The sequence below is a fragment of the Petaurus breviceps genome, unplaced genomic scaffold (assembly GCF_028583685.1).
Source record: "Petaurus breviceps papuanus isolate PSGF00001 unplaced genomic scaffold, PetGlider_PUasm1.0 65, whole genome shotgun sequence".
Classification (NCBI taxonomy): Eukaryota; Metazoa; Chordata; class Mammalia; order Diprotodontia; family Petauridae; genus Petaurus; species Petaurus breviceps.
In genome coordinates this window covers 644,996-667,600 of record NW_027186436.1, presented here as the reverse complement: position 1 = coordinate 667,600, position 22,605 = coordinate 644,996, and the positions used below count along the sequence as shown (strand labels likewise).

The following is a 22,605-nucleotide window of genomic DNA, read 5'->3' as shown; positions in this document are numbered from 1 at the left end:
TTCTGCTATGCTACTGCTCCTCCTCACCCTGGGACTGTCACCCCAGACTACGACTCTGATCTGAATATGGGCAAAGCAACAGAGTCCTGCCTCAGTGCTAGCAAAAAGATCCCTGTCATCTCCTTCTGATGAGTTGGTTGACCCTCTTACTGTCTGTGGGTTGAGAGCTCCAGAAGTAGCCTCTGCCTCTGCCACTGCCACTGCCACTGCTGGTTCAATCACTCCCAAAGTCTACTTCTGGTTTGCTGTGGCCAGGGCTGTGTTGGCACTAGTTACGTAACTAGTCTGCTAACCTTTAGTAGAGTAATGAGCCAGTCTGTTTTACCTGCAAAATTTGAACTCAGGTTTGTTTGGCTTCAAGGTTAACTCTCTATCCATTATGTTATACTGCCTCCCAGTGCTTTTTAATTCCCCAATTTAATTTGGCATTTGACTACAAATATATTAAATTTCACACAAATCTTCACTAATATCAACCTGAACTTTGTAAGAATACTTCCTAAAATTCACTGTATTAATAACATTACTACTTTTTAAAGTATCAAGACAATATTCCTTCTCTCAAAAAAGATAATTTCTCTTACCTTTTCCCCAAACTAAGATGTTGCCACTTGAATCTCCAGTAATGGTATCACCATTTTCAGAGAAAGTCACACAAAGGACAAACTTTGGCTTCTCTTGTTTCTATAGAGTGATATAAGCATATATTTTAAATTAAGAGATTGTCTTTTAGTATGTTATTAATCTCAAAATGAAATCACTGTTAGGTAATTTTTGTGAAACTCACATTAACAAATTATATGTATATTACCAGGTTGACTATAAGGTGATAGAGGTTTTTTGGCTAAAATGACCTAAAAGACCAGAAACTATATTATAAAAGGATTTTACTCTGGGTGGGATAGGGGGATAATTTATACCAGTGCAATTACAAACTCTTAAATAACTACTAAAGTACTTTTTTTTTTAAGCAATCGGGGTTAAGTAACTTGCTCAAGGTTACATGGCCAGTTATTTCTGGGTGTGGTGCTGAGTATCTGAGCCCGGATTTGATCCAGGTCATCCCGACACTGGAGCTGGTGCTCTTACTCGCTGAGCCACCTGGCCGCCCCTAAAGTACTTTTTAAAAGCGATTTTTATTTGTATTGTACTGTTCTCCTGCATAGGTATCATTATAGCATCACTTCTGCCTGTACTTGCAAGTGTCAGTTTGAAATGTAAGAGCTAAACTGACACAAGAAACAATCAAACAAACAATTTTAGGAAAATAAGGGAACAAACAAGTAAGTATTGAATTAGGTAGGAAGAGAATATTTAAAAAGAACAAAATAATTTAAGAAAGACGAAGTAGTGAAATGAAGAAATCTAAATAGGATAGATGACCTCTGGAGAGAATTGGGACAATCAGAACAGGACTTTAAAGAATAGTTTTGGAGGAAGTTAAGTTAGTCTGAACACTCAGGAAACATATGAATGGGAAGAGACATCTTTATTCCTGGAAATCATAGTCAGAAAGAATCTTTATTTCTTAATATTCTACAAGTTGAAAGGGAACATCCCAAGTTGATGACAGAAGTTAGGTAAAATGAGAAAGAAGAAACAAATTCCCAGTGAAGGATCTGAGCTGGTTTTCTAACTGAATTTGAGAAGCTGGAACATAGAAACATAAACTCTTATTTAACTTTATTGTCTTATTTAAGACACTACTTAACATGGATAATATTGGACTCTCTGCTGTATACTTATAATTTGCCTATAATATAGGTTATAACCTGATATTCTTCACACTACAGTAGTTAATATATTATAAGTAACCTAATGAAGGTATTGACTTTTCTGTGAAGGAGAGAAATTGAAGGGAATTGCGGGGCACAGTCTAAAAGCAAACACCACTACACATTTTTTAACTCCTTAAAAGAATGGAAGAAGAGAACAAGACTAGCATAGAAAGAAAGACATTTTCCCCCTGATGTTTTTGTACACGGGTCCCCACATCACTTTCCTTACTATGCTTGTTCTTTACTTTTTCCTCCTTCATTAATGGATCTTTGGTAATGGGTGATTAGATCTGAGACATTCCGCTGAGCTTTGCCTCAGTCTTTTTCACTCTATTCTTTTCTGTCCTCTACCCCACCTTACTACCCCTGCCTCTCCTCTCCAGAACCAACTCAATAAAACCCCAAAGAAACAAGTTTCTAGAATATTTTTTCTTAGTAACCCTCCATGATATCCCAACATTTGCCAGTCATCTAAACCAGTAGTGACAAAAATAAAATAAAAATAGCTGCATATTTATTTTGAAAACTACAAATTAACATTACATATATTGTATTATATTTTTATTTATTTGATTAAACATTTCCCAATTACATTTTAATCTGTTTAGGAAAAGCCACCCATGAGTTTATCACTTCAAATTTAAATTTATACATCACTGGAATATATCTGGGAATGAGTCAGAGGTAGAAAACCCTAATTCTAAAGTATTTATTATTAAATCAATAACAAACAAGGAGTTGATTTAGCAAATACCACCAGAAGCAACTCCTTAAAATAAGAAAGTATATTTATATTCAGACTTCCAAACAGAGCTAAGAAAATCTTTAAGATGTATTTGACTTATATTCAAATTTCTTTTTGAAAGTGTCATCATTTAACACTTGGTTTATACTTAATTTTTACTAATAATTTTTGTTTTATTTTTCTCAGTTACATTAAGCAAATGTTTTTCAGTGCCTAATATACACATGACACTCTACCAGGGATAGTAACACAGTCTTGTTCTTAAAGCATATGTACACAGAGAAGTATGATAAACGGTAAAGTGAAGGGGCAAAGGAGATATCAAGATAATATGCTCTAAAAAAATCTGAAAAGGGGAAATGACTTTTAGCAGGTATAGGGGCAGATCAGGGAAGGCTTCATGGAGGAAGAGATGTATACACTGGGCCTTAAAGGAAAAGTATTTCAACAGGTAGAGATATGAAAGATTATATTTCAAAGCACTAAAAAGATAACATAAGAAAATGTATTAGTTCATGAAATTTTACAGGGCTTCTTATTTAATATACTAGTGTAATCACCTACAATATATCATTCTCCTAGGCCTCTGGTCCTCGCTGCCCCACACTGGGGTTCAAAATCACTTCCTTTTCTTCACTAGTAATCATATTACCTGTACATAGAAAAGCAAGTTAGAACTTCCCTCTCTTTAAATCCAAAGTGTGGTAGGACTAATGAAAATCTCAAATACACTATTTAGAAAAGGTCAAATAATTGATTCTTGGAGATCAGAACTGACTTATTAGCTTAGTACAGACACAATCAATCAATCAACCTAAGTATCTACTATTTGTTAGGCATTATATTAAGCACTAGGAATAAAGGGATAAAAGTGAAAAAGTCTCTGCCTTCCAGGAGCCTACACTGGAGAGAATGGGGGAAAGTGTAGTGGTATCTATGTGTATATAGTAAATGTACACATGTACATATAAGTACACATACACATGAATGTGTATGTATGTACAGATATATACATATATACATATACACACGTACAAACACACTTGTGTCTACACCTATATACACACAATGAACAAAAAGTTAGTTGGGGAGGGAGTGCTTTTGCCACTGGGAGGCAGGACTAGGAAAGTCTTTGTGTAGAAAATGCTGTCTAAGCTAAGCCTTTTAAGAAAGCAGGGATTCTGAGAGGTAGGGGTAAAAAAAGAGTGCATCCCAGACATAAGGGACGGTTACTACAAAGGAAGGGAAAGGGTGATGGAACTTCCTGTGTAGGGAATAAATAACAAGGAGGCCCAATACATAACAATCCAGCAGAGCCAGATTGAAGAAACTGTACAGTAATATGTAAAAATTTCAGAAAGGTAGGAAAGGTCTAGGTTGTAAAGAGCTTTAAACAGCAAAAGGAACAGTTTATATTTGATGTTAGAGGGAATAGGAAACCACTGGAGTTTATTGAGTTGGGGAGGAAAGGTGACATGGACAGAACTATGTTTTAGTAAAATCAATTTGGTAGCTATGTGGATAATGTGGAGTGAGGCTTGAGGCAGAGAAACCAAAGACCACTGAATATTCCAGGTGAGAGCAGATGAAGGCCTGTACTAGGGTCATAGAGAAGTGACTGGTGATGACGGGATGTGAATGAGAGGCATTGTGGAAACAGAAGGACAAGATCTGACAACTGATCAGACATGTAAAAGCAAACCTAGATGACTATAAGGACAGAGATGCCACTGACAGCAATAGGTATTTCAGAAGAAATGTGGGTTTGAGAAAAAGAGAATGAGTTCTATTTTGGGGGTGCTGAGTTTGAAATGCCTGTTTAGAAATATTAGACAGGAAAGATAAAATTCCAACAGAACGCTACGTGCTATAATAGAAGTTAAACATAGTAAGTCTGATCTTAATTACTTCTTTAACATTGAATCACTACATTTCATTTTATTAAAATAAAAAATGTCATTTAGCCTTACCTCAAATAATCCTTGTTTTTTAATAAGGGAGTTTCCTTCTAATGTCCAAAAGTAAAGATGTGATTTTCCACATGTAACGATAATATTGGTATCCGTGGGGTGGAAATCAGCAGCAAATACAGCTTCATTAGAACACTTTAAGAAAAATGTAAAAATTGAATGCATCAAATCATATTAAATACTAAATATGAAATAGAGAATTTGAATGCAAAGCCAACCAATTAATGGTATTATCCTTTTTTTTCTGTTGTCTTATTTAATTGAATTGATCATATAATATGTATGTCATAAGTTATCAGAATATGTATTGATGCCAATGTGGTACAGTGGAAAACTACACTGGATTTGGAGCCAGAGAACCTTGGTTCAAACTCTCCCTGACTACCTATATCAAATTTGGGTAAGATCTTTTTACTTCTCTGCTCCTCAGTTTTCTCATTTACAAAATGTGCGTGCTGAAATAGATAAGCTCTGAGATCCCTTCTAATTCTATTCTAGATTTGGTATTCTACAAAACCATAACAATATATTTTTCAGTTAAAATGGGTCACTTAGAATATATTCTAGGAAGGAAAAATATTCCATCTCTAATTTTCTACTTTTTGTAAGTTTATTTAAATGTTTTCATTGGGTTTATTAGGCACTTAAGAATCACATTCAATTTAAGTTGTAGATGAGCTGCTGATCTGCATGAGTATCAGAATGTTCTAGAGTACTTTCCCTGGGGGATGAAATCACATGTCTAGAACATATTCTCCCCCCCCCCCCGGAGTAAACTATAGTTCACATTTACATATTACATTAATGTTTATAAACACTTGTCACAACAAAACTGTGAGGTAGTTAGCACAAATATCTCAATTTCACAGGAAAGGAAACTGGAGCATAGAGATTAAATGATTTGCCTATGATCATATGAATGATCAACTAGCAAGTGGCCAAGTCAGGATTTGGAACCAGATCTCATTCTAAATTTAGGACCTGTTTGTCTACATTATGTGCTGATCTGCAAGGAATGTAAATGATTACCTCCTTTCTCTACACTAAAAAAAAGGTTTTCTAAATAAAATATTTGCTATAACTAAAAAGCTTAGGTTACACTATCAAAAGCAACAAACTTTTCTTTCAGTATCAAAAATAATCCAAAAGCAAGTTTTGTATTTAATAAGTGCTAGAAACAAATTTTTTTAAAAATTATTTAGATATCCAAGTATTTTGAATGTTCTCTTTGTCCCTTCCCTATATTGATAATGGAAAAAAATGCTGCTTATCCAAAACATTTTAGCAAAATTTGCGCTTTTGTATGAACATGCAAATATTTTTAAAATGCGATTTAGTTTTGCTTTAATATTCTTATTTTAAAAATATTTACACATTTCCCAAACTTTTTAAAGCTTTAAGAGGAATAAGAAAGGAAAAGCCTTATCCAAAAGCAAATTTAATAACCAGAATTTAATTTTAAAAATCCCATTGTTCTCTCAAACAAATGCAGTAAATTACAAAATTGTCTAAATCAGTATTCATAGAATGAAAAACTATTATCATCATTGGATACTTTTTGTTTGCCCAGTACTCTGGCAATGGGAGTAAAAAAGGTAGGAAAGGGTAATTAAGCCCTAATCCCTGCTTTCAAATAGTTTATAATTAAATTGAAAAAATAAAATATACAGATATTAAGTACCCAGACAACAATATAATGAACACATAATCAAATAAAAGACTGCACAATTATTATAAAAAATAATTTATAAATTTTAGTTTGTAAAAATTATTATGGAATAGTTTCATTAGAAATAACTTTATTGAGATGTATATTGATGGAAAAGTAATATTCAGATCAATAGAGAGGACAGTTATAACTTTTGAGCAAAGTACAGAGGCTACGTATATATCCTGCAAGCTGTAGTCAGGTGAAGGACAAACCAGTAGGTATTTCCAGATATTGAAGACCCTTTCATGTATTCTATCCTATCAATGACCTTCCTAGATAGTTATAAATGGAAAGGAAAGAAGGGGAGATTCTCAGGAATATTGTGAAGGAAAAATTTACAATACTTAGTAACTGCTTTTGGAAGGAGAAAAAGGCAGCAAAAATGACTCCATGACATTTCATCTGAATGTCTGGAAGAATAAACAGCTTATTATCATAAATAGAAATGTTAAGAAGGGGCTTAATTCTAAAGGAAAAGGGATCTGACAAAGTTGGCACCATGTATAAGAAATAATGTCCTAGTACACACAAACGAATGATTTGGGATAAAAACCTTGACATCTGCCAGTTTTTCTTCTTTCTGCCAATCCCACACAGAAAGCACATGGTCATTGGAGTCATCTACTGCACAAAGATTACTTCCTCCATTCTGAAAAATAAAGGTAATCACAGGAAAGTTTAAATAAACATGAAAAAGGTTGAATGCTTTCCTTTTAATAAAAATGTTCCTAATCTTAAAATCATGACTAATTTTGAGAATATGGGGTCATACCTGTAAAATGAAGTTGCTATACCACGGAAAAGTGTATTGAAAAATAATATTCATACAGGCCACAATTTGACTTTTATAACAAGCTAGTCTTGGAGAAAGAATGTTGCCTATATTTGGCCCAATATGGCATTCACATTATCCAGTGTCTTTGGTACTTTCTTTCTTAGATAGAAGGGTGCTAGTAGGGAAAAAAAAAATTAGGATGATAAAAGTAAAGGAGGGAAAAGGAGAAGAGCCATTTACGAGGCACCTTTTCAGTTTTACTTTTTCTTTTTTGGAGAGGGGAGGGCAGGGCAATTGGGGTTAAGTGACTTGCCCAAGGTCATACAACTAGCAAGTGTTAAGTGTCTGAGGCTGGATTTGAACTCAGGTCCTCCTGACTGCACAACCAGTTCTCTATTCACTGTGCCACCTAGCTCCCCCCAAAATTTCTGCTTTTTTTTTGGCGGGGGAGGCACACTTCATAATCTCTCTCTCTCTTTTTTTCCTTTTTGGAGGGCAGTTGGGGTTAAGCAACTTGACCAAGGTCACATGGCTAGTAAGTGTTAAGTGTCTGAGGCTGAGTTTGAACTCAGGTCCTCCTGACTTCAGGGCTGGTGCTCTATTCACTGTGCCACCTAGCTGAACACTCCCCCTCCCCGCCCTTTTCAGTTTTAAATGGCTAAAGAATTGCCAGTGCCCAAAGGAAGATGGTTTCCAGTACACATTAGCAGCCCTCCTTAAAAAGCATGAAGCCTATATTTACATTTACACATGAATGTTTAACTGTATGGCATATCCTAAGATCTATAGTATAGAATACATTCATACCTGCAAAGTATAAAATATATCCATACTATAGTATGTAGAATAGTATAGAATATTATGGAACTATACTATAGTATGGAACAAATTAGTATTGAATAACACATACTATAGCATAGAATACATACAAATATATTTAAGAATACATAGATTTAAGTATATGCCATATTGTTAAACACCTGATCAATTTCAAGTACCTGTATACTTACAGATTTAGAGAAAGCAATACAGGTGACTGCCCGATCAAAAAATCCCATTCCAATGACATGGAGTGTATTCAATGTGACAGAATCCCAGATGCGTACATGTGGGGGTAGATGCTGTTAAAACAAAAATGTAGAGATGCCAATTTATGACAGATTTGTCTATGTTTTTTTCTTGGAAGTTGAAGGAATTTAAAAGACCATTTGAGCAGTAATGTCAACCATGATAAATTGGCCTGTTGATTAATTAAAATATTATAAATCTGCATTTTGAACACAAGACAAATTGAACACTTGTTATTTTTTTCAAGGCATTCACCAAATATGGTCTATTTATTTTTTTATCAAGTAAAATGCTATGTGGTATAATTTATGAATTCTAACTCTAAAATTTGATGATCCTATGATGCTAGTTAATTTTAGGTGAACTCTAAGTTTTAAATTTGCTCTGCCTATTTTTGTTGGCTATTAGAATTCAGAATTAGAATTTAGGTGATTTGCATATATGCATTACAAAATCTTAAAATTAATAATGACAAGGAAAATTAAATCTTATGTGTATTATATTCTCTTAAGCATCATATTGTTAGTAATATGGTGAAGGTTCATCACCACAATCCCCAATCATGTTTATGAAATGCATAATATTCCTGTGTGCTTATAAATTCCCAAAGCAAATTATTATTATTAAATTCAAAATTCTGTTTATGATTAGAACTAAGCCAATTGGCTATTTTTCAGGTTATCCATATTAGCATCCTTGTGATACAGAGGTAAATCTGCTTTTAGGAAGACTATGCCAGAGAAAACAAGAATTCCTCCCAGGGTTTTTAACTTTGTTTTATTTTCAAAACTAGGTCCAATGAGCTTTCTGAGCAGCTGGTGTAGATACAGAGAAACCAGCTTCCTTCAGAGAACAATGCTTTTGGCGGGGAGGAGATGGACATCCCTTCATACTTGAACATTTTCTAATTGCTTATTTATTGTATTCTGGGGTGTGGCGTGAGTACAGAGAAGCTATCACCTCAGAGGGCAGCTTTAAAAAAAAATCCTTGACACCATGATTCCTTTGACATGTTTCCAGCATTCCCAGGTAGGCCAAGGTATCCTACAGAAGAACCTTGGGTTACACTTACAAGGGGTCTGGCTGGTATTGACAGAAGGGAAGGCAGAGCTGGAGCAGCTGGCCATGGAGGAAGCTGATTTGGCTGGTATGGTACAGAGAAGCCAGCTTGTTTACATGCCTAGTCCATGCCTGCTGCCCTAAGCAGAAAGTGCCTTTCAGGATCTATTTTTTGGAGGTTTATTACATATGTCTGGTTCTCAATTCCAACAGTTTAATGAAGATCTAAATAAAATGCTAGGTTCTACCTTAAAAAAAAAGTTTTCTAGGGAAAACTGAAAGATCTCTGATTATGGTTTGGATGAAAGTCTGTATCAATCACTTGAGGATCAACCAATTAAAATGAAGGGTCTCACCTTTAGAAGTCTGGCCACGGATATTAATGAAACCATTTACTAAGACATGGAGGGGTTTATTTTTGTTGGTAGAAGGTGGACTCATATAAATTAAATTAGAGACCTCTAAGTTAGATCTTCCAGGTCTAACTACGATTCCATGATCTTATGACATCATAGGAATTTGATTTCCACTGTACATGGTATATGAAATGCAAGCCACCAAGGAACAATAGAAGCAAAATTTTTTTTTGTTTTTCATTTAATTAAATTATTTTTTCAAATTCTTACTGGAAGAAAATGCTGTTTTTATAAACCTTTCAAAATTGAGTTTAATATGACTCAAGGTAATATGTAAGCCACAAAAATAGAAACCTTATATTAAGAATTTTATCTGAAATTAATATTGCAAATACAGCATCCAGCTAAAAATAAATACCACTCAAAACAGCTTTAATTCTGTTCAGATTCATTTTTAAATTAAAGCCTATTGGTTTTAATACAGATATTTTAAGCTACATTGGAGGGAAGAGAAAAAAATCACAATAATTTTGATACTTTAATGAATATATGGTATCACTGATCTGAACACTGCCCCTAACTATGCAAATTATAACCCCTTAATACTATCTCATCCTATGCTACCCTGTCCATGTTGTCCTGTAAATTCTCTACAAGGCTCCCAACATCCAGAGGCCCCCTACTGTAGATGTCTTGCTACTATATGGTTACTAATGCAGCATGTGGGCTCTCCACTGATTATCCCTCATCCTTGCCATACAACTGACTCATTTTCTGTTCCAGTCATACATTTCTTTGATGACATCTTTAACGCTGCCTTTCTTACATAAATAAATCTTCAATGGTAACGTATTACAGATTATTCATGCCCACCATATACCTTTCCATCGACCTTTGGACGTCCTGCAAGATATATTAGAAACTGATGTTCCATGACTTGTTGCCATAAATAGCAAAAGAAGAGGATGAAGGGGCGGCCTGGTGGCTCAGCGAGTAAAAGCACCAGCTCCAGTGTCGGGATGACCTGGATCAAATCTGGGCTCAGATACTCAGCACCACACCCAGAAATAACTGGTCGTGTAACCTTGAGCAAGTTACTTAACCCCAATTGCTTTAAAAAAAAAAGAAGAGGATGAAAGAAGAGGTAGGGTGGTTTTGCTAAAATGGAAATGGGAAGATGATAATGGGTGATGAAGAAAAAAGTAAAGGCTGTTCAACTCTTATTTTGCTTTTTTTTTTCCTGACAAGATCTTTGTATTGGAAGGAACAAAAATGACTGAGAAGAGGATGGAGTCAAGATAGTGGATTAGAGGCAGCAATGCAGCCAAATTCTCCCAACATTCTCAACTTTAAACTAACACTTCAAATTGAAATCTGGAGCAGCAGAGCCAACAAAAGGCCAGGGTAATACATTTTTCTAGGTTAAGAGGTTGGCAGGAAAGGTCTGTGATACTGGGGTGGGAGTTAGTCTACAGTACATGCAGCAGCAGCACCAAAGGTAGATAGGAGGTGGCAATAGCAGCAGTAGTTTCTGGGGCTCTCAGTCCAGAGACAGTAAGGGTGTTAGCCAACTGGTTAGAAAGGGATTTGTGTTAGCTGCTAGCACTGACTAATAATTCTATTACCCATATGAAGTTCTGGGTAGAAGTTAAAGGGAGAAGAGGATTGCTTGTGGTTGATCACAGGGGAGCAGGGGACCTGGTCACAGTTCCAGGGCCAAGAGGTGCATTAATGCTTGTGGCTGCAGTGGAGCAGGGGTCCTTCATTTATAAAGATCAGAGTAGATACCAGAAAAGCAGTGACCACACCTCTCCCTGGATCACACCACCTTAGAAGCACCAAAAGATTCTAAGACCCCCAGCACTGGCTCTGAAAATAGTAGTATAATAAAGTCTGAAGTTTGGAACAGTGTTTCCCAAGTCCAGGTTAGCAGACTCCAATTTTAACGTAAAGTTCAAAGTCAAGAAATAGACTGGAAAACTAAGAAAACACCAAAAAAGGAATTTGACCATAAGCTACTACAGTGGCAGGGAAGACCAAGACACAAAGAAGAAGACAACAACGTGCAAACAGCTACAAGCAAAACCTCAAAGGAAAATGCTAATTAGGCCCAAACCCAAAAAAGAATTTCTGGAAGAGTTAAAGACACTGATAAACATGATAGAGGAAAAATTGGGAAAGGAAAGGAGAGTGATGCAAGAAAATTATGAAAAGAGACAGCCTGGCAAAAGAGGCACAAAAATCCTTTAAGAAAATAACATCTTAAAAAAACCCTCAAAATTGGCATAATGGCAAAAGAGGCACAAAAATTAATGAAGAAAAGAACTCCTCAAAAAGCAGAACACTACAGGAGAAGGTGAAAAAATTAAATAAAGAAAAGAATTGGTCAAATGGGGAAAAGAAGTACAAAGGCTCACTGAAGTAAATGATTTCTTAAAAATTAGAATTAGGCAACTGGAAGCTAATGACTCCACGAGAAACGTCAGAAACAATTAAAAATAAAGTCAAAAGATTGAAAAAATAGAAGAAAACACGAAATATCACATTAGAAAAACAACTTACCTGAAAATAGATCAAGAAGAGATAATTAAAGAATTATTGGACTACTTGAAGGTCGTGATCAAAAAAAGAAGGGCCTAGATATCATATTTCAAGAAATTATCAAGGAAAACTGACCCAATATTTTAGATCCAGAGGGTAAAACAGAAATTCAAAGAACCCACCAATCACTTCCTGAGATTCCAAAATGAAAACTCCCAGGAATATTATAGCCAGATCCCAGTGCTCCCAGATCAAGAAGAAAATATTGCAAGCAGCCAGAAAGAAAACATTCAAATATTGTGGAGTCACAGTCTGGATCGCACAAGATTTAGAATCTTTCATGTTACAGGAGCATATGGCTTGGAGTATGACATTCTAGAGGGCTAAGCAGAGTTAGGATTATAACCATAAAGAACCTGCCCAGCAAAACTGAGTATAATCCTTCAAGGGGAAAAATGTATATTTAATGAAATAGAGAATTTCCAAACAAACACTCTTGATAAAAATATCAGAACTGAATAGAAAATTTGACATTCAAACACAAGACCTCAAGAGAAGCATAAAAAGGCAAACACAAAAGACTAATCATGAGACTCAATAAAATGAGACTGTTTACATTCCTATGGGGGAAGATAATATAAGTAATTCCAAAGAACTTTATTATTATTAAGGCAGTTAGAAGTAATCTACATAGAGAAAGGGCACAGATGTGGCAAATAAGTTGGGATGATCTAAAAGAAAGTGAAGGAGTGAGAAAAAGAGATGCACTGGGAGAAGGGGAAAGGGAGAGGTAGAATGAGGAACATAATCTCACATAAAAAAGTCACACAAGGAAGAGCTTTGACAGTGGAGGGGAAATGGGTGGTTGGTGGCGGCAGGTAAGGCTCGAATCTCAGCCTCACTGGAATTGGTTGAAAAAGGAAAGAACCCACCTCCACATACCCCTCCCCTTCCCCACCACACACACATTTAGTTGTGTACAGAAATCTATAGTACCCAATAGGTTAATGGGAGGGGAAGCAGATAAGAGAAAGGGCAGGAGAACAATAAAAGTGAGCGAAGATTAGGAGAGGCAGTGGTGAGCAGCAAAACAGACTGCTGAGGATTCTTAGCTATTCTGATCAATACAATGATCCAAGATAATTCCAAAGGATTCATGAGGAAAAATACTATCCACCGCCAAAGAAAAAACTGATGAACTCTGAGTACAAACTGAAAGTACAGTTTCCCCACTTTCTTTATTTTTCTTGCATTTTTTTTGGGGTGCAGTATGGCTAATATGGAAAAATGTTTCGCATGATTTCACATGTATAATTGATATCATATTGCTTGCCTTCTCAGTAAGTGTGGGATGATGAGAGAGAGGGAAAGAATTTGGAACTCAAAATTTTTAAAAATGTTAAAAATAAATTACATATATATCATATATATGTAATATTGGTGAAGCAATTGGGATTAGGTGACTTGAGGGTCTCATAGCTAGTAAGTGTCAAGTGTCTGAGGCAGAATTTGAACTCAGTTCCTTCTGACTCCAGGGCTGGTGCTCTATCCACTGCACCACATAGTTGCCCCAGTAAATATATTTTTTTTAAACCACAAAACACTCCTCAAATATAAAGGCCTAAAAGGAAAACTAAAACCTTTTTGGAACAGAAAAAAAAACTAAGACAAGGGAAGAGATAGTGGCAATAAGAAGATGAAAGAGAACACCTGCTTATCCTGGATGATTTCAAGTCATTAGGCTCAGATAAACTTAATATTAAGTTACTGAAAGAGCTGGCAGAAGTGATGATGCAAAGCCAAGGGGGATGTTACCATAATGGATGATCATGGATTGGGATCTAAAAAAATCTTAGACTGCAACAATAGGCTGAAATTAGTAAGATAAAATTTAAAAGTGATAAAAGAAAAGTCTTACACTCGTGTCCTAAAAATTACCTTCTTAAGTAAAACATTGGTAGGTAGGGTTTAGATATCAGTTCATATGAAAAAGATCTAGGAGTTTTGGAAGATGATTAGTTCCATTTGGGTCATCAGTGTGACATGATATCCCCAAAAGCTGATATAAATTTGGGCTGCATTCAGAGAATTATAGTGTCCTGAATAACTGATATGATAATACCATCATATTTCGATTTGATCAGATTACCTCTTAAGTGCTGTGTTCAGTTCCAGGCACTATATATTAGGAAAGATAATAACAAGATAGGGAGAGCCTAGATGAGGACAGCTAGGATGGTGAAGGGCCTTGAGGTCACGCCATATGAGGATGTGATAAAGGAACTAGAGTTATTTAGCCTATAGAAGAGAAGACTGAGGGGGAGGGCATGATAGCTGTTCTCTAGTATGTGAAGAGCTATCATGTTTTGTATTTTCTACTCTTTTCAATAAACTCAGTGACAAATGCTGTGATCTACTGTAGATCATCACTTCCCAAAGCCTGAATGATCCTTTCTCAGCTTTTTGTCAAAGATGCCTCTGACATGAGCAGAGATTATTTTCACAAAAATTTTTGTAGAGAAGGAGGAATAAATACATAGACTGATTATTATTATTGCTTTTGTTGCTTCTTTTCTGGCAAGAATGTCTAGGATTCCCCCCACCAAGCTGTTTATATTTCCTTTTCTTTATATACCTTGAGAACAGATCCTTCAAAACCCCCAAAACTGTGTCACATCCAGCATCAAACTCCTCTATGTATAATTGACCTAATACAGCTGTCCGTCTCATCTCTGGGTTCTTCAGTTCATTTCCATTTCCTTATATAGCACATCTGGGACTATAATGTTAACTGAAATGTGGTGGCTTCACTGTCATTGATAGAGAAAAGAGTTTGTTATAAAAATAATCATTGATCTTTTCCACTTTTCATGCTTGTTGTGCTCTTTCCAGTTTCATCCTTAAATGTTCCCAGGATAACTGTGTTTAGCTCAGTTTTTTTGTCAAATTTAAAACAAAATATTCTTTCCTGTGCTTCTTCCTTTATGAGATAATATTATTTACAATATTCTGCCATTGTTCTCTAAGATTTTACAAAAAAAAACATATTCTAAACTAGGTTGCCCTTAGCTACCACGTCTCTCTCTGCTTGGTCATATGATCAAGTATTTGCTAATTGAAGTAGTTTATAGGCTTTTTGTAGTCTTGTTGAAGTAATTTATTTAAACTGGGTAAACTTCTTTATGAAATAAGTCTGTGGTGGTGACATTTATTTAGTAATTTGCCATTTTTAAAGATTCTATTTTTAAATAAGCTTCATTGATCTATTTTTTGCTTTCACATCACCTACATTTCCCATTGAATTCTTCTTAACTCCTCCCAGAGAGCCATCCCTTATAAAAAAGAAGAGAAAGAAAGAAAATGGAAAGTATGTCAACAATAAAACTTTTAAACTGAATGTTTCAAAATTATAATGCCGATCAACATATAAAAAAATCTGTATTATAATTTTGAAATATTTAGTTTAACTGTTTTGTTGTTGTACTTTCCATTTACATTGTTGTAGTTATTGTGTTTATTATTTCCTGATTCTTTACTCCATTCTTCCCTATATTCATCATGTTCACCATTTTTTACAGCACATTAATGTTCCATTACATTTATGTACCATAGTGGGTTTTCTTTTAGCCATTCCTCAATTGATAGGGATCTACTTTATTTCCAATTCTTTTACTACTACAAAAAGTTGTTATAAATGTTTTTGTATCAAAAGTTATGAACTTTTTACTTACTTTTTCTGAGCAATTATGAATTACTTTCCAGAATGACTTAAATAATTAATAACTTCGCCAACAATGTTACTGTGTACCTATCTGTCCAGAACTAACAAATGTATTCTAATCTTTTAGCAGCTTTGCGAAAAGAGCTAAGTGTTAGGCAAAACTCCAAAGTTGTGTTGGATTGCACTCTTCTTATTGTTAGCAATTTGGTGCATTTTTTTATATGATTGCTTCCAGTTTTCAGTTCTTCTTTTGTAAATGATTTGTTCATATCCTTTTGACCACTTACCTATTAAGAAGTAGCTTTTGTGTTTGCATATTTGTTAGTTGCCTGTATATCTTGGATTGCTGCTGTTGTTCAGTCATTTTCAGTAATTCCTGACTCTCCATGACCCCGTATGGAATTTTCTTGGCAGAGATAATGGAGTGGTTTGCCATTCTTTCTCCAGTGGATTAAAGCAAATGGAGATTAAATGACTTGCCCAAGGTCACACAGCAAGTGATAGTCTAAGGTTGGATTTGAGTTCAGGGCTTTTTGACTCCAGGTCCAGTACTCTATTCTGAGCCACCTAGCTGCCTCATATCTCAGATATCAGGCCCTTATCTGAGAGAATTATGCAAAGTTTTGGGTTTTCCTCCCTCAATCAACAGAGATTCTTTTTATCTTTGTATTAAGTTGTTCCAGTAAACAAAATTATTCATTTTATTTTTGTTAATTGTTTATATCTCTTGTTTGAATGAGGATTCATTCCCTTCACATATCTGAAAAATATATGATACACTTCTCTCCTAATTTTTTAATAGTATGATCTTTAATAATTAGGTCATACAAGCATTTTGAATTTTTGTGGAAAATGGGATAAGATGCTGGTCTGATGCCTAATTTCTGTGACTGCTTTCCAGTTTTCTTCACAGTTCTTGTCAAATAGGAAGTTCATTCTCAGATAATTTGTGTTTTGGGATGTAATAAAGCACTGGGTTTGTTGGTGAGTTCTATTTCTGATTCTTTCCCTCAGCTACTATTACCATCTACTCTGTATTTATTTTTATTTTAATTTTAATTTTATGATTTATATATATGCTGCCTGCTTCCTGCATGTAAGTTTCTTGAAGGCAAGAATAACCTTTTTCTTTGTAACCTGAGTGCTTAGCACAATGCCTGGCACATAAGCAATTAATAAATGTTTGTTTATTCATTGGAAAACTAGTTTAATTTTTTACCTTCTTTTTAGTAAGATCTTCTAAAGGTTTATCAGCTTTATTAAATTAAAATAAAACAACAGTTTTTAGTTTTATCAGTTCTTGAGAGTCTTTTTGGAGTACAAATTATCTATTTTTCTTCTAATTTTCAAGATTTCCTCTTCTATGCTTACCTGAGATTTATTTTTTAGCTTCCTCACTTAAAATATATATATATTTATCCAGGTCACTAATCCTTTTATTTTTCTACTTTGTCAATATATGTTTTTTGGGACATATATTTATTCCACTGAGTTGAATATGAGAAATGTTATGTTGTCTCAAAATTATAATTATCTTTCATATATTTGTCTTTATGATTTGTTCTTAAACCTACTCACTATTTAGGATTTTAATATTCAGCCTCTAGTTAAGTGTGTATCATTTGTTCATGCTTCCTAAATTGATCACTTATTATATTGTAGTCTGTTAAGGGTATGTTTAGTATTTCTTCTTTTTCACATCTATTTGCAATTTCTTTGTGCCCCATTTTTTACAAAAGTATCATAAAGTGCCAATCTAAATGTGTATTCTTTAGTGTTCCCATCTGGAAGATAACAAACATCTTTCAGCTTTATATTCTTCAATAGTTTGTTCAATTCTATCTTATCCATTTTTTAAATCTAAAAGAAAGTTTAGATTTGTTTAGCTCTGAGAAAGAAATATTAATGTCTCCTATTATCTCTATCTTCTTGGAGTTTGCAAATTTGCAATTGGGTTAATTAGGTACAATTTTCTTATTTATCCCTGTTGATATAGTAAATTTTAATTTTTCTCTAATATTTTGAGAGAAACTTGTGCTTTTCTAAAATTCATTTGATGAATAGTAAATATTGTCCTAGCCTCTCATTTTTATCCTATGTATGTCTTTGCTATTTAGATGTATTTTTTTTGTCAGTAACAAATTGTGGGGTTTTGTTTTCTTATCCACTCTCTCACTTTATTTCATTTTACTCGATTATCTAATCCATTAATATTTTATATTATGAGAGAAAGATATATGTTTTCCTCCATTTGTGTCTTTAGTACTACTCTCTTAAGAAAACTTTTTTTGTTCTCTTATATCTTTTAAGTCAGTACCCTATGATTCATTTTGCTTAATTACTTTAATGCAATCTTGTTCCTATAAGACATTCTGCCCCTCCACTTCATCTGACAACTTTTTCTTTCATTTTTGGATTCAGCTTCAGTTACTTATTTTTCTTTCTTTTATTTGGTTATCTATTTTATGCCTTCTTTTCCTTCTCTAAGTGGTTAGTCCCTTCTCCTATCCTTTCCTCTAACTTCTAATTTCTCTGTTTCGTGGTCATTAATTCTCTTCCTTTTCTATCTTTTCTGGATTTTTATCCCCTGATTCATGATTTACATATTTATTTTTCTTTAACTTTTAAAATATTTCTTGTGTAGTTAAAAGTCACAAGTATATGATTTGAGCTCCTTCTTTTAACCAATTTCTGTTACTTCCTTTATAGGTCTTACCTTATTGTCCTTTTTTATGTTGTGCCTCATTCTTAGAAGTACTGGTTCATGAAGGAATAATGTGAACAGAGGCAGTGCTCCATGGTAGAAATTAATCATCTACCAAATCACATAGTTCAAGTGCTACTGTGACCTTCCCATAATCAGTATCTTTCCCATTGACCATGCTCTCTCATTTCTGGATTCATGATCTCTCACCCTTCTGTGTGCCAATTATTTTAGGAGTTACAATTTCCTTTATCCTATGGCAATATGTTATACATGGAGGTACAACACACTCTGAAAGAAGGTGATGTCCCTGTGTGTCAACAACTTACACATTAAATTCATTATAAGGTCTTCATTTCCCATTGCAGTCATATAACTCTTCCCCCATGAGGATACTTGCTTTTTATTGGGAATTCCTCCCCTATTTGGTTGAGAAATCCTTCTTATATTTCTGCCAGCTTCAATCCATCCCTTCTGCCACTCCCCTCTTTCTCCTATAATCCTTTCTTATGAGTATATAGGGGTTGTTAGTCCTTCACTGTTCACTCATAGACTTGGTAAGAGTGCATCACACTCTTTCATCCATGTCTTCTTTCCCCATTTTGCACTTCCCATTCTGCCATTTTGTCCCACAAAATATACTGATTTCATTTCCTACAAGTTTGCACTCCTTGGACTACACTCTATGTCCCAAGAAAACCTCATCATGAAATATTTGTCATCCTATAAGTCTGTATCAGTTTTGGTAGACATCTCAGTACCTTCTGTTCCTCTGACTGGAGGGCTGGAAGGTACAGCAAAGAACTCCCCCCTCCCCGCCAAGGCTTCTATTTCAAGAGGGCTACCAGGCCAGCCATCACTTCATTTCTCATTCCTTGGACTGGGCCTACATCATGCCCTCAGTACTCCTCTTTCCACATTTTTCAGCTTCCCTTTATATGTTTCTATGTCTTCTCTCATTAGACTGTAGAATCCTTGAGGACAAGGACTGACTTTTTTTTGCATTTATATTCCTGGCACTTAGCTAAGTGCCTAGCACATAGTAGGGGCTTCATAAAATGTTTATTGATCAACTGATTGACCTATAGGGGATTGTGGGATTAGTACATAGTACTTCAATTCTGCTTCTCTACTTTTACTTCTATTTATTACATTCTACTTGTATCTTTATCTTCTTGTATACTTTAAGAAACCTAATCATCTTTCCTTTTTTTAAAGATCAGGCTTTCTTTTTTTTTAAAAATAGTCTATGGAGCTGTCTATAGGTATTTTATTACTTATACTTTTCCTTCGTAATGTATTTATTTACTTTTCTTGGGTTTCTGTCATCTGGGTGTGTTTACAACTTGAATATTCAGCTCATATTTATTTTTTGGGGGAGGACTTACTCAAATACTTCTCCTTTCTTGACTGTCCATCTTTTTATGTTGAAGATTAGACTCAGTATTTTTCTAGAAATTTTTATTTAGATTTGCATCTTTAGCTCCTTTGCTTTTAAGAATATGCTATTCCTTCCTTGGGTTTCTAGGAGGTGAAGAATAATCTTAGGTTATTTAAATTTCCTTTAATTTATATTTGAAGGTATTCTGGTTACTTGAAGAATTTGTTGTTTGTAGCTGGAATTATTAAATGTAACCACGATGTGTCTTGGAGTTGAAATTATATGACTATTACTGTTTTTTTTCTTCCTGTAAGTGATTTGTGAATTCTTTTGAATGGAGTTTTCTTTCCCATATTCAGGAGTTCTGGGCAATTTTCTTATATTATTTTCTGGAATTACAGTATTTAGACTTTTCAATCTGCCAAGGTTTTTCTGGGAGACTTATAATCCTTAAGTTGTTTTTGCACAGTCTATCTTTGAGATCAATGCTGTTTGCTTATATAGAAATCATGTATTCTTTTAATATTAATGCCTTTTGCTCTTCTCCACTTCAGTATTTTTGTAATCCAAATGTGTTGTTTTCTCTTTCACTCTTTGGAGAAACCAGTTTCTATGGATTCAAGTTTTTTCTAATCTGTTTATTATGCCTGCTATGAAAGCTATAAATTCTGACATTTATTCCTTCTTAATTTCTTTTCTTAAAGATTTCATGTCTCTTTTGAACCATTCTAGAATTTCTTATTATTAAATGTTCATTAGGCACTGGTTCACTTTTCTTTTTCTTTTAATATTTTTAAAGAAAGGCTTACACTTCCTTTGAGGTTTGGCTAACCCTTCCTTCTAGTTTTAAGATTTTTTTCTGTTGATTTATCTGCTTCTGTTTTAGGTTTTTAGTGGAATTTTCTTCCTTTCAAAATATTTGATATTTTCAACCCCTTTTCCCTAATATTCCCTTATCATTCACTTTCTGACTCCTCTTCCCCACCCAAAGTGGTACTTGTCACATAGCAGGCATTTAATAAATGTTTACTGATTACCTTCATTGAAATGAGAATTTAAGGATTGTTATAATTAATAAAAGTATGAGTAGAGTAGCAATACCTGTTTATATTTATAGACAATTAAAACTCTGTGACTTAGCAGTCATTGTCCCCTTTCCTGCCACACTGTCACCATCATAAAGATAGAAGGACTATGTACAAAACTAAGGGCAATTTTATATTTTCCTTGCTTCACTGGTGGTCATGGACAAGGAAATCAATACCAAGTGGCCAAACTACTGGTGATCAGCCTCTCTGAATGTAGCCAGGCTGGTCAATGCTAGGACCATGCGCAAAAGCATGCCAGTATGTTAGAATCTATCAGAGCTTGTTCTTCACTCACACAGACTCTGGGAACCCAGGATCACCTCTATGCCACAATGAAGCATAAGATAAGGACTTGGTGGATAAGATCATCTTAATCTTAAATGTCTGGAAATTTTTTATTAGAAATTAAAGTTGGGTTCTACTAAGAGATTAAATAGTCATTGAATAAAATAACAATTAAACAGGTTATTTCAATAGTACCAATAGATAATTCTTGCCTGACACTGATTTATTTTGATTACATGAAAAATATATCAACTCACTTTTCCATCCTTAGATGTACCTGCAACTTGGCCTGTTGCTATGGTGATCCTATCAGGATGAACTGCTAGGCTAGAAAAAGAATATTTGTTAAAGATATATACTTTAAAAAGAAGTTTTAGTTATATTATTCCAAATATAATTCATCTGTACATAGTATTTAATCAATTTAGATTATAAATAATTTTAAATGTTTTCAGACACAGTATAAATTATAGGCAATTGTTACTTAAAGATATTGTTACCCAAAACAGTTTTGCTATCTTATTTGTACCTCACAATTACATCTTATTATAAGTGATTGGATGAATGATGTTACACTGAGATTTCATAATGTTATTACAGTGCCATTTAGTTAAATTGTATTAACCACAATTATTATGAAATAATAATGATTGGTTGGGCAGTGGAAAGAATTCTTGATTTGGAGTCATAAGACCTGGGTTCAAATTATGGGTTTGCCATGTAGAAACTATGTGACCTTAGGCAAATCACTTCTTTGGGTCTTGTTTTTCTCATCTGTAAAAATGAGGGGTATTAAACTAGATAGCTTTTAAGTTCCTTCCAGTTCTAAACCTATGAGCCCATGAACATTTTACAATTTCACTATTTTCAAATAACTTTCCTGTCTACTTGGCCATTATCCATAATTAATTTTTTAAACCAATGTTAGAAGAACTTTTGCTTCTCTCACACATGAATGATTTTCAGAACATTAATTTGAAAAATATTATTAATTTTTTAATTCCAAAGGCTCAAAATAATTCATGAAGTATCCAAATACTCTTAAAAATTATGATTATGAAGGCACCATTTTAAATATGAGATCTACTAATATGATTAGTCAGTCAAATACATTTATTGATAATTGTTATGTGGAGCTTAGATATACTGAAGAATGACCAATAAAAAGAAAGAAAAAATCCATTTCCTTAGGATATCACAATCCGCTTGGAAGTCACAGTTAGGACATGTAAATACAAATAAAGATGAAGGTTGTAATGGCACACGGTCAGCATTCAATGGAAGAGTAGTAGAAAGAACACCAGACCATGATTCAGAAGGCTTAAATTCTAATCGTAGTTCTTCCATTAACTAGCTTCCACTAACATTTTATATAAGGGAAAACTAAGGCCCATGAAGGTGAGTGTACTTACTTGAAATCACA

At 34.3% G+C, this 22,605-nt stretch overlaps 1 protein-coding gene across 6 annotated transcripts in view; it reads right to left on the bottom strand.

Annotated features, from left to right (window-relative positions):
- Positions 1-22,605, bottom strand: part of LOC138173823 (echinoderm microtubule-associated protein-like 1) — a 316,335-nt gene that overhangs the window by 64,476 nt on the left and 229,254 nt on the right. For all 6 annotated transcript variants that reach the window (XM_069103910.1, XM_069103913.1, XM_069103912.1 and 3 more), the window contains 5 exons: positions 21,440-21,509; positions 7,990-8,100; positions 6,758-6,853; positions 4,494-4,628; positions 585-684 (listed from right to left, as the gene is read on the bottom strand). In XM_069103910.1, the coding sequence (XP_068960011.1) occupies positions 585-684; positions 4,494-4,628; positions 6,758-6,853; positions 7,990-8,100; positions 21,440-21,509 (512 nt within the window). The remainder of the gene's footprint in view (positions 1-584; positions 685-4,493; positions 4,629-6,757; positions 6,854-7,989; positions 8,101-21,439; positions 21,510-22,605) is intronic.